Here is a 15,962-nt window from a genome sequence, read left to right on the forward strand (position 1 = left end):
AGACAAGAGTTTGTAGGGGTTTCCATTCAGACTTTCCATTGGGCGGCACAGTGGCGCAGTGGTTAGCACCGCAGCCTCACAACTCCAGCGACCCGGATTCAATTCTGGGTACTGTCTGTGTGGAGTTTGCAAGTTCTCCCTGTGTCTGCATGGGTTTTCTCCGGGTGCTCCGGTTTCCTCCCACATGCCAAAGACTTGCAGGTTGGTAGGTAAATTGGCCATTATAAATTGTCCCTAGTATAGGTAGGTGGTAGGGAAATATAGCGACAGGTGGAGATGTGGTAGGAATATGGGATTAGTGTAGGATTAGTATAAATGGGTGGTTGATGGTCGGCACAGACTCGATGGGCCGAAGGGCCTGTTTCAGTGCTGTATCTCGAAACTAAACTAAACTTCAGTAAAACCATTTTGGATTGACGTGAATATTCATTATTTTCCCACTTCTTTTAGTACATTTGTAGGTTCATTTCAAGAATATATCTTGGGATATATTTCAACTGTTTTCCACCTGAAGAACGTACCTGCAGTGAGCTAAATTGGTTGCTAAATAAATATAGTGAAAGTTGACTTTCCCAGTGGTTCTGCATGGTATCACTGCATGATTTCTTGGTAAACTTGTGCTGACAGCATCACAGTTGTTAATTCTCTTTAATGTGTGTGCCTTCATGCTTACAGTGAACAGTGAGCCCTGCATAAAATTTCATGGCTTGTAAATCAAGGACACCAAGAACTAATTTCAAAACTATATAAAATAATACTGATTCAAAGGACTTGTTTAAATTCCCTTTGGGGGATGAGTGAAAAGCTGCAGTGTCTTGACAGGCAGTGTTTGTTTTTTCCCTACTTGGGCAGTATTTCATTAAACAGGCTCTGCTTACAGCCACTGAACATCGACGTGGAATGTGCGATATTCTGGCTGGCAAACTATTTGCAGAACCTCAAGTTTTAATCTTGTCTGATTTCATGTTACTATCTCACTGCTATCTGGAGCTGGAAAAAGTCATTATTTTTTTTCCTGTGTACATACACGAACAGATATTTGGCGTATCGAAACTTCATGATCGACACCTATCGGCTAAATCCTCAGGAGTATCTAACCAGTACGTCTTGTCGCAGAAATTTAACGGGTGACGTTTGTGCAGTAATGAGGTAAGGATGGTGTATTTTGCGGAAGGGCGCACCAGTTACCTTGTGTGAAAGCTTCCAACAATGAGCAGTTGAAGGAGATGTCTACTTAAATATTTGAACGCAGCCCTTTTTTTTTCCTTCATATTCTCTTATCGCCCTCGTCATCCAAGAAGCCTGGTTTTGGTTCCCCTACCTTTTGCCTTTGTTGGAATGTACCAGTCTGTAAAATCATAGAATCAAACAAAGCTTCAGGCACAGAAAGGGGCCACTTGGCTCATCGAATACCTGAAAGAGCATCTCCTTAAAGATTACCCATTGCTCTGTTAGTTTTTCCTGTCAATCTTTCGTTCCATTTTACCAGATCCCCCCTCGTCCCACTGAAGTTAGCCATCTTCAATTTCGAAGTTCTACATTAGATTGTTCCTTGCTCTTCATTACTAACTTAAACCTCATGATATGATCACGCTTATCCAAGTGTTCCTCCACAGACACTTGGTCCACCTCATTCCCCAGCACCAGATCCAGCAATGACTCATTCCTTATTAGACCATGAACATGCTGGCCAGAAAGTTCTTCTGAGGTCCGAAGTTTTAAATTCCTCACGAGATCCTGGAGATCTGATTGCAGGACCTCAATAACTGCCCTCTTGTCGTTGGTACCAAATTGTCCCATATCTTCTGGCTTTCCCTTTTTCCTGCAGAAATTCTGCACCCTCTCTATCATGACCTTGACCCTGGCACCAGGGAGACAACTCTTCATGTGGAACTCACAATAATGGTTACAGAAATGCCCGTCTGACCCTCAATTAGCTATGGAATATCCTTTTAACGATTGCGTTTACACACTCTGTAGTCCCTTGCCCATTAGTGCCATGGTCTGGTATGCATTCCTTCAAGGTGTCTTTATTTCTGCAGTCTCTCAAAGCTGAGTGCTGGTTTGAGAGTGGCACGCACTCCAAAGACTCTTGCGCCTCCTGCCTCTTCATGCTCTTCCGGATGGTCACCCATCTATTCTCTTGAACACTCACTACCTGTGGGGTGGCCACCTTGTGGAACAAGCAATCCAGGAAACTGTCATCCTGCCTGATGCCCCTCAAACTTAGAAACCCTGAGCTCGAGCTGAAGCTGCTGAAGACACTTCCAGCGCACGTAGTTTCGTAAGTCACATGAGGTGTCCTGAAGTTCCCACATGGTGCAGGCAACCTTGACCTTTTTTTAAAAAAAAAATTGTCCTCTTTTAGAATCTAGTTCATACCATGTTTAAATTATTAATTTTAATTAATGCCTCGAGACCTCAACCCTGAGCTCTTGCCATCTCCTGCTCCCTCTTTTGGACCACTCCCTGTATTCTCAAAATACTAGAACAACACCTCTTCCCTTTCCTCACACCAGCTTTCCTGAGTTTGGCACTCTGTCCATTAGCAAAAGCCTCCTGTATTTATAGTCGCAAAAATTCCAAAGAACTGAGTCAGCCCCCGACGACGTTAGAACTAGTAATGACCAAGTCACCTCATTTATTAACTGTGCAACTGCTGCAAGTAGGCAGCTTGTTTACCACGAACACTACAAGAAACTACAAGTTAAGGTTTAAGTTAAGTTAAATGTTAAATGTAAAACTTAACTAAATTTTCTAAGGAGGTTAACCCTTAAAATTTTCTCACTCACCAAATTCTGAGTTTAGTGCTTTCCAGCCCTGTGACCTGATCTCTGAAGGATGAGGGGCAATGTCTTAGGAACACTGTTGTCTCCTAAGTTCCACTTGATGTCACACATCACCCTGACTTTGAAAGTATGTAGCTGCTCGTTCATTGCATTACTTGTACACAATCCTGAACTTCCCAATGAAACTGTTGTGGGAGTATCATCTATGGACGGCAGTGGTTCAACAAGGCAGCCACCACCAGTGTTCCCTCTAAATTTAATTGTTGTTCATGGCCAATTTTTTCACTGCACTACCCTTTTTAAATTTTTTGCATGGCAGTGGCACCCTGTTGTGATTTCACACTTCATAATTAATGAATTGCTTGTGAAGCATTTTGGGATTGACACATTGCAGTACCTTTGAGGCTGCTGTGTTGTAATGCAGCTTAGTTGGCCACCACCACTGGACAATAGGGGACCAGCAATAATGGCAACTTTGTTAGCATTGCCTGTGCCCTCAATTGTGTTTCATTGTTTGTATTTTGGTTTCCCTGATGCCTAGTGGAGTGCAAGTGCTCCTTTGGTGTGGCATTGAACCATATAAATCCAAGTCACCAATTTGTTGCTGGGTTTGTGCGAATTTGTTGATGGCACCTGTGGCATAATTCGGTTACTGGGATTACTTGTGAACGTCAGGACCATGGAAGGGTAAAAATTACTTGCGACTCCTGCTCCTTATTGTCCAGTATTCTCAGCTGAAAAGTACAAATTGGGTGATCCGAACATCAGGCGGTTAGATGGTGCATTGTGGTCATGTCGCTGAAGTAGTAATCCAGAGGCCCAGGTTAATTCCCTGGGTTCAAGTCCCACCACAGCAGTTGGTCGAATTTAAATTCAATTATTTAATAAAGTCAACAAATTAATAAATTCATTTGCTTAATCTGGAAATTAAAGCTAGTCTCAGTAATAGTGCCAAGAAACTATCATGAATTGTCACAAACACATCTGGTTCACTCTTGTCCTTGGCTTACATGTAACTCCCAGACCCACAGCCATATGGTTGACTGTTAACTGCCCTCTATAATGGCCTAGCAAGCCACTCAGTTGTCAAGGGCAATTAGGGGTGAACAAGTGCTGGGTTTGCCAGCGATGCCCACATCCTATTAAAGAAAAAAAGGCTCTATTATGATGTCTGCAGTCTGCAGTGGTCTGGGGTCAGAGAAGGCATGGTAGCATGGATTTTTGGATTGATAGGAGTGCGAGTCCATTGAACACTTTGCTTTTTGGATATCCAGCATGGATATCAGTCAGGGACAGAAGTGAAGCTTTTCTGGTCTGCTGCAATAGTATGCTTCAGCCCTAACCAACAGTGAACTCCACTGTAGCAGTGCTTCATTTTCCATTTTCCACATGAACCTTGATGTGGCCTGGTTTGTACTTCAGGTCTGAGTCCAGCACACACTTTTGGAACTGGTTTGTCCAGTTCAATTTTCATTTTATTTTGATCTTTTCCTGTCTGTCCCAAAATACTTCAACTAATTCAATAATTATGAAATGTGCAGTCACAGTCAGAAAATGTCAGCCAATTTGAAGGTAGTGAAATTACGCAAAGCAGAGGAGGTAAATGTTTTACAGATGTTGGTTGAGTGCTGACTGTTAACAGGAACATGGTGGCCCTCCCTGTACTCAGAATAATGCTAGGGGATCCATTGAATCAACCTGAAGACAGTTGGGACATTGGTTTAAAATCTTGTGTGAATGATGGCATCTCTAATAGCTCAGTACTGGAAGAGTGCTGAACTGCAGAATCACCTCAGGTTGTGTTTTGAACCCATAACCCCCCTGGTTCTGTGTTGAATGTACTACCATGGAACCAAGCTGACAGTTTTACTGTTGTTCCTTCACAATCTAAAGGCTATTTTGTTCCCTCAGTTAATGACATCTTTGATGTGTGGAGTACTAAAGTTATAATGGTGCTCCTATTAACGTGGGAGCCTGTCAGTGCATTTTTTTTAATTTTGACTTTTTACTGGCTTTAGATGAAGTTTTTAATTTAATGGTTGGATTTTGAAGACTTGTTTGGGTTGGGGTTTGGAAAGGGCGTTTCTTTTTTCATAGCTTCAGAAGTTTGTTTCTTGAGGGAGTTAACTTCGAACTGCACTGCATACACCGATCATACCTGCAGTGTGTGAGGGTCTTGAGGTAACATCAAAATAACAGATAACTGTTGGCAGATTGCATGCTGTGACATTGTACTGTGTGCATTCATGTGCACACTATTTCTTTAGAGTTCATGCATTCCTGGAGCAGTGGGGCCTTGTGAATTACCAGGTGGACGCTGACAGTCGACCTCTGCCCATGGGTCCTCCTCCGACCCCTCACTTCAATGTTCTTGCAGATACTCCCTCGGGCTTGGTACCAGTTCATCTCAGGACTCCTCAGGTAAGACCTGAAAAATCAACTGCACGTTTTCTCTTTCTTCCCTTCTCCCTATGCCCCACCCCCAGATACGATTCTCATTCATGTAGCCTGTTTTGGTGGGGTATTTACCAATTGATTTAGTAACTGAGCAGCAGAATTGCTTCATGTTACAATTTACATATAGTTTTCTCTTTCCTGAAGGCTTTGTGGAAATAAGTTCTCATGATCTGCATTCATTTAAGTGGGCCCCATTAGGTTGTAAACTCTGAAAATGCACACCAGTTTTTCGTTACCTGTGACCGGAGAAAAAAGGGGTTGAAATTTGGGTATATCAGTCCTTTTCAAAAACTTATTTTTATTTCGGATTTTCACCATGTGCGCTTTGCCTTAAATGTTTGGATTTGGTTTTGCAAGTGCAAAGTTAGCTGTTGTTTTTTTTCTCTCCATGCACTACACACCATTGTGTTCTTTCCTCCCTGATATTTTCTCCTGTCTTTCCTTTATTTTCTGTTGCATGCTCTCTTTTCCTATTTACATGTAATTCATGTGGGACATTGATGTAACTGAATGCTTTGGTTCATATGTCTGAAGCCAACAATGAACTCCTTTTAATTGACTTAGTTTTCCAAATTCCAATTTTAAGGTGCTACATAAAAGATTATTGCGCAAAGTAGGAGCTCATGGTGTAGGGGGTAACATATTAGCATGGATAGAAGATTGGCTGGCTGGCAGAAAACAGAGTATGCAGAAATGGGTCCTTTCCTGATTGGCAGGACATGAGGAGTGGAGTCCCACAGGGGTCTGTTCTGGGGTCTCAATGTTTTACAATTTATATCAATGACTTCGATGAGGGGAGCGATGGCTTGGTAGCTAAATTTGCAGATGAGACAAAGACAGGTCGGAAAGTGTGTTGTGAAGGCGACATGAGGTTGCAGACCAATATAGATAGGTTGAGTGAGTGGGCAGAAATCTGGCAAATGGAGTATAATGTGGGAAAATGTGAAGTTGTTCACTTTGGCAGGAAGAATACAAAAGCAGAGTATTACTTAAATGGAGAATGACTGCAGAACTCTGAGTTGCAAAGGGATCTAGGTGTTCTAGTTACGAAACGTTAGTGTGCAGATCTAGCAAGTAGCAAGGAAGGCTAATGTGAATGCTATCCTTTATTACGAGAGGAATTGAAAATAAAAATCAGGATGTTATGCTTCAGTTATACAAGGCATTGGTGAGACCACATCTCGAATACTGTGTGCAGTTTTGGTCTCCTTATTTAAGGAAGGATGTGAATGCAGTTCAGAGAAGGTTTACTAGTTTGAAACCTGGAATGGGTGGGTTGTCTTATGAGGAAAGGTTGGACAGACTGGGTTTGTTTCACTGGAGTTTAGAAGAGTGAGGGGAGACTTGATTGATGTATATAAGATCCTAAACTGTGTTGACAAGTTGGATGTGAAAAGGATGTTTCCTCTTGTGGGTGAATCCAGACTTTGTGGAGTGGAGGGGGGGGGTGGGTGGCACTGTTTTAAAATTCGGTGTTGCCCTTTTAGGACAGAAATGAGAATCTTTTTCTGAGGGTTGTGCGACTTTGGAACTCTTGCTTCAGAATGTGGTAGCGGAAGGGTCATTCAATATTTTCAAGGTGGGGATGGATAAATTCTTCTTAGGCAAGGAAATCAAAGGTTGTCAAAGGTAGATGGGAGTGTGGAATTCGAGACACAAACTGATCTGCCATGATCTTATTGAATGGCGGAGCAGGCTCGAGGGGCCGAATGGCCTCCTTCTCCTAATTCGTATGTTTGTATGTAATTATTATTTTCTACCATGTCCACTCAAATCTCAAACTCCTGTGCAGATTCCTGCCTCTCAGCAGATGTTGAACTTTCCAGAAAAGCCAAAGGACAAACCGGCTGACCTACAGAACTTTGGCCTGCGTACTGACATGTATACCAAGAAGGGCACCTTAGCCAAAGTAAGTGCTTTATTTTTGCCTGAAATGATTAGTCTAGAGCATAGGGTTCTGGGGATCGAGAATATCCCACTGCACTTTCGATACCCAAATGGCGATTGGGATAGTTTTAGAGTAAACGGAAAGGAGGGGTAGGCATTTCTGATTTGTGTTCAGGAGAGCTTCCTTGATCAGTATGTTCTTTGCCCAACTAGAAAGGAAGCATTGCTCATTTGGGTGTTGGGAAATCAGGTGGGTCAAGTGGACCAAGTGTCTGTGGGGGAGCACTTTGGTAACAGTGGTCATCGTATCATAAGGTTTAGTCTTGTAATGCAGAAAAGCAAGGAACAATACAAGATAGGTTGGCTAGATTCGAAGAGGGCTAATTTCAATGCGATGAGAAGGGATCTAGCCAGACTGATGGGGAAAATCTAACCGAGCAATAGGTTATCTTCAAGAAGAAATGCTTCAGGTGCAGGCTGGGTACATTCCAGCAAGGGCAGAAGGTAGGGGAACCAAAAACAAGGCTCCTTGGCTGACGAGGGAGATAGAGGTTATGATGAAACAGAAAAAAAGAGGGTGTATGATTCATGTCATGTGAATGCTTCAAGTGAGAACCAGGCTAAATACAATAAGTTGAGAGGGGAGATGAAGAAAATTAGACTGGCAATGAGAGAATGCGAATAGAATGGAAGTCAACGTACAAGGGAACCTAAAAATCTTCTGCCAGCGTGTGAATAGTAAGCAGATATTAAGAGGTGGAGTGGTCCCTATTGGGGACCAAGAGGGTTATATATTTTTAGAGACACTGGGCAAGGCTTGAATACTTATTGAGTACTTTGTATCTGTGTTTACTGAGCAAGAGGAATCTGACAGAATATTGGTAGAAGCGGAGAGAGTAGAGGCAATGGATAGGGTAAAAATTGAGATGGAGGAGGTACTGGAAAGGCTGGCTATGCTTAGGGTAGGTAAATCACCTGGTCTGAATGGCTTGCAGCCCAGGCTGCTGAAGGAGGTGATGGTGGAAGGACTTGCCATAATCTTCCAATCTTCCCTCGATATTGGGGAGGTGCCAGAGAATTGGAGAGTGGCAAATGTGACGCCCTTATTAAAGAAAGGGTGTAAGGACAGTTCTAGCAACTACAGGCCAATTAGTTTAACATTAGTGGTGGGGAAGGTTTTAGAAACAGTCAGGGAAAAAAATCAACAGACACTTGGAGAGCTTTGGGTTAATTAAGGATAGCCAGCATGAATTTGTAAAAGGCAGATCGTGCTTTACTCATTTAATTTGAATTTTTTGATTAAGTAACCGGTTGATGAAGGAAATGTGGGGGATGTTTTTTATATGGATTTTAAAAATGTGTTTGATAAAATAACACCTAAAAGGCTGGATAACAAAATTGAGGCTCGTGGAATAGGAGGGTGAGTGTTCAATTGGCTAAAGAAATTGCTTCAAGGACCGAAAACCGTGAGTCGTGGTAAATGTTTTTTTTTTCAGACTGGAGGATGGTGGACCGTTTGTTGCCCAAGGGTCAGTGCTGGGACCACTGCTTTTTTTTTGCTATATATAAATGACTTGGATCTTGGAATAGAGAGCAAAATTTCAAAATTTGCTAATGATACAAAACTTGGAGGTGTGGCAAACAGTGAGGATGATATGAACCACCTGCAACTGGACATGGATATGCTAGCAGAATCGGCAGACAAGTGGCAGATGGAGTTTAATACAGACAAGTGTGAGATAATTCGTTTTGGCAGAAGGGGTAGGGTGAGGCAATATAGACTTAATGACACAGTTCTTAAGAGTGTGCAGGAACAGAGGGATCTGGCCGTTCATGTGCATAGGTCTTTGAAGGTGGCAGGACACATTGAGAGAGTGGTTCGTAAAGCATATGGGATCTTGTGCTTCTTAAATAGGAGCATTGAATACAAAAGCACGGGAGTTATGATGCAAGTTTATAAGGCTTTAGTTAGGCTCCAACTGGAGTATTGCATCCAGTTCTGGTCGTCACACTTAAGGAATGATATATGAGGATGCACAGGAGATTTCCCAGAATAGTTTCAGGGATGAGGGATTTTAGTTACCAAGTTAGGTTAGAAAAGCCAGGGTTGTTCTCCCTGCAGCCAAGAGATTGAGGGAAGATGTACATGATTATGACATGCTTAGCTAAGTTAGACCAGGCAAAATTGTTCCCATTAACTGATGGTGCAAGGACAATCTGGACACAGATTGAAGGTTTTGGGCAAGAGATGCAGGGGTAATGTGAGAAAGAACTTTTTAATGCAGTGAATGGTAATGACCTGGAATTTACTGCCCATGAGGATAGATGAAGCAGAGACGATCAGTGATTTTAAAAGGAAATTGGATGAGCACTTGAAAGAAATAAACTTGCAGGGCTACGGAGTGGGAGTGGGTGAAGTGGGACTGAATGGATAGCTCTGCGGAGAGCTGGTATGGACTTGATGGGCTGAATGGCCTCCTGTGCTGTAAATGACTCCATGACTAACTGTGGTGGAACCAAAATCCCGAATAGCTTTTAAAAGGGAACTGGATAGCTGTTTGAGAACTTAAAAGTCTTATGGGGAAAGGGCAAAGGGAGCTGCACTAGTTTATCGCTCTTTCAGAGTCAGCACAAGGAGGATAGGGTGGAACAGGCTTCTTTTGTGTTGTACAATTCTATCAGCTTTTGGATCTGCTGAAGAAGAGTAATGTTCGTTGAAGGTCACATTCTAATTGCTTTAAGTATACAGAAATGTCATCTAGTTTAACTTCTGTTACCCATTTTGACTTGTGCTTGGTGGGTGGTGGACAGATTTTGCGTCATCAGGAGGTGTTACTCGCTGCAGAATTCCCAGCCAGCTGCCATGCTGTTGTAGCCACAGTGTTTATATGGCTGGCCCAGTTAGATTTCTGGTAAATAATAACCCCAGGATGTTGGTGGGGATTCAGCAATGCCAATTTTATTGAACGTCTAGTGGCAATGATCAGCTTCTCTTTTGTTGGTGATCGTCTTTGGCACTTTGTGGCTCGAATGTTACTTGCCACTAAACAGCCCAATCTGAATGTTGTGCTGTCTTGCTGCATGTGGGCACAAACCGCTTCAGTATCTGAGGAGTTGCGAATGGTACTGAATGCTGTGTAATTATCAACTGACATCCCCACTTCTAACCATATGTTGGAGCAAAGGTCATTGATGAAGCAGCTGAAGATAGTTGTGCTGAGCCCAATACCCTGAGGAACTCCTGCAGCAATGTCCTGAGGCTGAGGAGGCTAAGTCATCTCCATTTGACTCCAATCAATGGAGAATTTTCCCCTGATTCCCATTGGCTTCAATTCTGCTAAGGCTCCTTGATGCCATACTTGGTCAAATGCTACCTTGTTGTCAAGGGCAGTCACTCTTACCTCACCTCTGGAATTCAGCTCTTTTGTCCATGTTTGGACCATGGCTGCGATGAGGTCTGGAGCTGAGTGACCCTGGTGGAACCCTAATTGAGCATCAGTGAGCAGGTTATTGCTGAGTAAGTGCCACTTTACAGCATCGTTGGCGGTGCCTTCCATCACTTTGCTGAGTGATGAGGTGGTAATAGGCTGGGTTGGATTTGTCCTGCTTTTTGTGGACAGGACATAACTGGGCAATTTTCCACATGGTCTGATAGATGTCAATATAGTAATTGTCCTGTAGCAGCTCGGCTTCTGGAGTACAAATCTACAGCTGGGATGTTGGGGCCCATCATAGCCTTTGCTATATCCAGTGCATTCAGCATTGCTTGATATTAAGTGCAGTGCATCGAAATGATTGACAGCTGGCTTCTATGATGCTGGGGACCTCGGGAGGAGATAGGTGGATCATCCACTCTGCACTTTTGGCTGAAGATGGTTGCAAATGCTTCAGCCTTGTCCTTTACACTCACGTGCTGGGTCTTGACATCAGTGAGGTTGGGGATATTATGGACCCTCCAGTTAGTTGGTAATTGTCCATTAACATCCATGATTGGATGTGGCAGGACTGCAGAGCTTTGATCTGATCAGTTCATTGTGGGATCACTTGGCTCTGTCTGTGGTGATTTACAAGCTAGTGTGGCTTACTAATACAATTGAGAGTGCTGAGATTCCTCCCATTGGCTCCAAATAATCCTGCAATCCAGGACCTGCAGTAATTGCCCTTAACTGTATTGAAGACGCGTGCTTGAGACTTTGCCTTATGATGTCGGGGAGAGGAGCTCATTGGAAAGGAGAAAATAGGAGCAGGAGTAGGTATCTCCTTCATTAGGTGAAGAGACCAAAACTGGATATAATACTCGAGGTGTGATATCACCCAAGGCTCGATAACAAGATGTCTTTATTCCTGTGCTCAAAAACCCCTTGCGATGAAGACCAACATAAAGTTTGCCTTCCTAATTGCTTGCTGCACCTGCATGCTAGCTTGTAATGACTCATGAACATGGACACCCAGGTCCTTTTGGACATCAACACTTCCCAACCCCTCTCCATTTAAGAAATACTCTTTTTTTTTTTTCCCGACAAAAGTGGATCACTTCACACTTAGGTTATATTCCATCTGCCATGTTCTAGCTCATTCACTTAGCCTGTCCAGGTCCGCTTGAAGCCAACTTGCATCCTCCTCACAACTTATATTCCCACCTAATTTTGTATCATCAGGCAGTTTTTGAAATATTACTTTCAGTCCCCACATCCAAATCATTTGTACAGATTGTGAACAGCTGTGGCCCCAGCACTGATTCTTGCGGTACCCCACTAGTAACAGCCTGTCATACTGAGAATGACTCATTTATTCCGACACTCTGTTTTCTGTAGGTTAACCAATTCTCAATCCACACCAGTATATTACCCCCCAATCCCATGTCCTCTAATTTTGTTTACTAACTTCCAAAAGCCTTCTGAAAGTCCAAATACTCCACATCCACTGATTCTTCTTTATCTATGCTACAAGTAATGTCCTCAAAAAGAAACTCCCAAAAGTTTGTTAAACATGATTTCCCTTTCATAAATCCATGTTGACCCTGCCCAATAATATTGAAGTGTCTAGTTTTCACATCCTTTTATCATAGATTTTCACCACCTTCTCAAGGGCAATTAGGGATGGGCAATAAATGCTGGCCTGGCCAGCGACGCCCGCATCCCATGAATGAATTTTTAAAAAATTGAACTTTTTCCCTACTACTGACATCAAACGAACAGGAGTGTAGTTTTCTTTATTCTCTCTCCCTTCTTTCTTGAATAGTGGGGTTATATTTGCTACTTTCCAGTCTGCAGCAACTTTTCCAGAATATATAGAATTTTGATAGATAACCACCAATGCATTCACTATCTCTGTTGTTACCTACTTCAACACTCTAGGATGTAGCTCATGTAGTCTTGGGGATTTATCAACCTTCCATCCAGTTAATTTTTTGAGTGCTACTTCTTTATTCATACTAATTTCTTTCAGTTCCTTATTTTCACAAGTCCCTTGGTTCCCTAGCATTTCTGGGAGATTTTCTGTATCTTCCTCCATGAAGACGGACACAAAATAATTTTTTAGCTTCTCCACCGTTTCCCTATTCTATATTATAAATTCTCCTGTCTCCACCTGTAATGGGCCTACATTTGTCCTTGCTAATCTTTTCCTTGTCACATAACTAAAGAAGCTTTTACAGTCCGGCTTTATGTTTCTTGCCAGCTTACATTCATATTCTCTTTTCCCTTTCTTTCAGTTTCTTGGTCATCCTTTGCTGGATTCTAAATTGCTCCCAATCTTCAGGCCGACTGTGGCTAACAATTTTCTCGTTGGATTTTTGTGTCTTAGAGAAATGTATATTTGTTTTAAACCATGTAATACTGATTTAATTACTAGCCTTTGCCTGTCTACTGTTAAATTTTTCTGTGATTTCCCAACCCATCATAGCCAACTTGCCCCTCGTACCTTCATAGTTTCCTTTGTTCAGATTTAAGATCCTGGTTTCGGAATGAATTATGTCACTGTTACAACCAGGTGAGAAAGGGTTCCCTCTCGGCCTTCACCTAGTCTTAACATAACAGGGTTTAATTTTTAAACACTGTTTTGAGCTCCCTCTTAGTGAATCCTTGTTCACTGCTTTCCAATTATAAGTCAAAGAAACCAGCCAAACAGGTTTTCTTGGGTTTAAAGAAGAAAGGTTGAACTTTATTAAACTTAAACTCTAATTTGGTTAATGCCTATGGATACATGTCGTGCCCACGCTAGCATGCATAAGCAGATAGAGACAGAACAGAGTGGAAGAAATAAAGTGGAAAAGTTTGAGGCAATATCTGAAGATGCTTTTGGTTATTGTTCTTAGAGCTCGCTGTAGAGTCCTTGATTGTAGGTAGGTCTTGCTTTTCGTTGGGACACAGTATTCTTAAACCTTGTTCGATGTAGGCGACTTTTCTCTCTTGAGGTTCACGTGTCTTCAGCGGGTTTGGAGTTCCGTGAGAAAGAGATGGGAGCAGACAGGAAAGGTCTTCAGTCCGAGATCAAACCGTTTTTTTTCTTCCCTCAAACTGTCAGTCCAATTAAAGAAAAAAACTCAAGTTGCCCAGCAGGTTAGTCATGTGACCAGCTGGTTTGACCGCATCTGTTTGTGGATTTGGCCATCTTTGCAGTCACCCTGGAATGTGAACTTCCTCACCTTCAATGTCTGGTGATCGAAGTCCTTTGTGGGTTGAATGTGTCAGGGAGTGGTCCTTTGTCTCCACAAGCACTGTCTATTGGCATTTAGATGTTTTTTCCAGCCACAGCTGATCTGTTTAACAAGTCATTTCCTTGCTCCAGCAACAGTTTAAAATCAGTGTTTGTATGACAAAATTAATATGCCTTATTCTTGGCAGGTGGGGCTCTGCATAACTATCACTTTCAAACTTAATATATAATTCTATCATATTGTCACTATTTCTCAAAGGCTCCTTTTACAGCAAGGTTATTGGCCCTTTCTCATTACATAATACTAAATCTAAAATAGCCTGCTTCCTACTTGGTTCTTCAATGTACTGCTCCAGAAACCCGTCTCATACACACTCCAGGAATTCATCCTCCATAATGTTTGTGCTGATTAGGTTTACCCAATCTTTACGTCTATAGCTCAGTTGATTATTGCTTTTAAACCCTGCTCATTTTGCTGCAAATTTTACATTTCGGTCCTTTTTTGAGCAGGAGTTTGCAGGTGATAAATCATGAATAGTAATCTTCAGTTTCTTAAATTGGTGTATGTAATTGCAGATCATAAACATGTTCACTGTCCTATTAAAAATATCAAAACTTCATTGTAAATCAAATTGGGTTATGCCAAGTTGGATTTTGTATAATAAAAAAAAAAAAATCCAAGTACTGCAGATGCTGGAAACGTGAAATAAATGCTGGAAATACTCTGCAGGTCTGCCAGCATCTGTGGACAGGGAAACCAAGTTAATGTTTTCAGGTCTGTGAGCTTTCCTCAGAACTGGGATAAGTTGGAACATAGGAAATAGCATGAGTAGGTCATTTGGCCCCTTGAGCCTGCTCAGCCACTCAATAAGATCATGGCTGATCTGATCATGGCCTCAATTCCACTTTACTGCCTGGCCCCCCATAACCTTCCGCTGTCTTGCAGATCAAAAATCTGTTTCAGCTTTGAATGTGTTCAGTGATGCAACCTCCACTGTAATGTAAGAGGTTTTGAGCAAGTGAAAGCTGAGGATGGGAAAAAGAACAAAAGGGAAGGTCTGTGCCAGTTTGGAGGGCAGGAAAGATTAAATGACACAGGTTTTTAGGTGCAAGGCCAAAGGAAGTTGTAATGGCACAAGTCAAGGAACAAAAGTTATGATGGGAGGAAATGTGAATGACAGGATCCTGAATAGCTGCCATCAAAAGAGAAGAAAAGGAAATGAGGGAAAAAGACCCTTCAGCAAAGACAAACAAAACAGAATGGGGATGGAGTTTACAATCTAAAATTGTTATTCAATGCACTTTAATAAAACTGGTATAATTGCTAGGATACTGTTTTGTATCAACAGTTTTCATGAGTTAGTTGATGCAGGTGATCTCAGACCCGTGTTATGCTCCTCTTGCTCAATGTGGGAGCTCAGGGACACGGCTGATGTCCCTGACTCCTTCACGTGCTGGAAGTGTGTCCAGCTGCAGCTCTTGTTAGACTGCATGACGGCTCTGGAGCTGCGGATGGACTCACTTTGGAGCATCCGCGATGCTGAGGAGGTCGTGGATAGCACGTTTAGCGAATTGGTCACACTGCAGATGAGGATTGTTGAGGGAGAAAGGAAATGGGTGACCAAAAGACAGAGAAAGAGCAGGAAGGCAGCGCAGGTGTCCCTTGCGGTCATCTCCCTCAAACAGGTATACCGTTTTGGATACTGTTGAGGGAGATGGCTCACCAGGGGAAGGCAGCAGTAGCCAGGTTCATGGCACCGTGGCTGGCTCTGCTGTTCAGAAGGGCGGGAAAAAGAGTGGAAGGGCTATAGTCATAGGGGATTCGATTGTAAGGGGAGTAGATAGGCGGTTCTGTGGTCGAAAACGAGACTCCCGAATGGTATGTTGCCTCCCAGGTGCACGGGTCAGGGATGTCTCCGATCGGCTGCAGAACATTCTAAAGGGGGAGGGTGAACAGCCAGTTGTCGTTGTGCACCAATGATATCGGTAAAAAACGGGATGAGGTCCTACAAGTAGAATTTAGGGAGTTAGGAGCCAAGTTAAAAAGTAGGACCTCAGAGGTAGTAATCTCAGGATTGCTACCAGTGCCACGTGCTAGTCAGAGTAGAAATGAAAGAATAGTCAGGATGAATGCGTGGCTTGAGAGATGGTGCAGGAGGGAGGGGTTCAGAT

General features: G+C 42.7%; 1 protein-coding gene across 2 annotated transcripts in view; it reads left to right on the forward strand.

Moving 5' to 3' along the window:
• smarcc1a (SWI/SNF related, matrix associated, actin dependent regulator of chromatin, subfamily c, member 1a) overlaps positions 1-15,962 on the forward strand; it is a 305,946-nt gene that overhangs the window by 137,086 nt on the left and 152,898 nt on the right. For both annotated transcript variants that reach the window (XM_068031537.1, XM_068031536.1), the window contains exons 16-18: positions 1,036-1,149; positions 5,057-5,210; positions 7,039-7,155. In XM_068031537.1, the coding sequence (XP_067887638.1) occupies positions 1,036-1,149; positions 5,057-5,210; positions 7,039-7,155 (385 nt within the window). The remainder of the gene's footprint in view (positions 1-1,035; positions 1,150-5,056; positions 5,211-7,038; positions 7,156-15,962) is intronic.

The sequence above is a fragment of the Heterodontus francisci genome, chromosome 5 (genome assembly GCF_036365525.1).
Source record: "Heterodontus francisci isolate sHetFra1 chromosome 5, sHetFra1.hap1, whole genome shotgun sequence".
NCBI classification, from domain to species: domain Eukaryota; kingdom Metazoa; phylum Chordata; class Chondrichthyes; order Heterodontiformes; family Heterodontidae; genus Heterodontus; species Heterodontus francisci.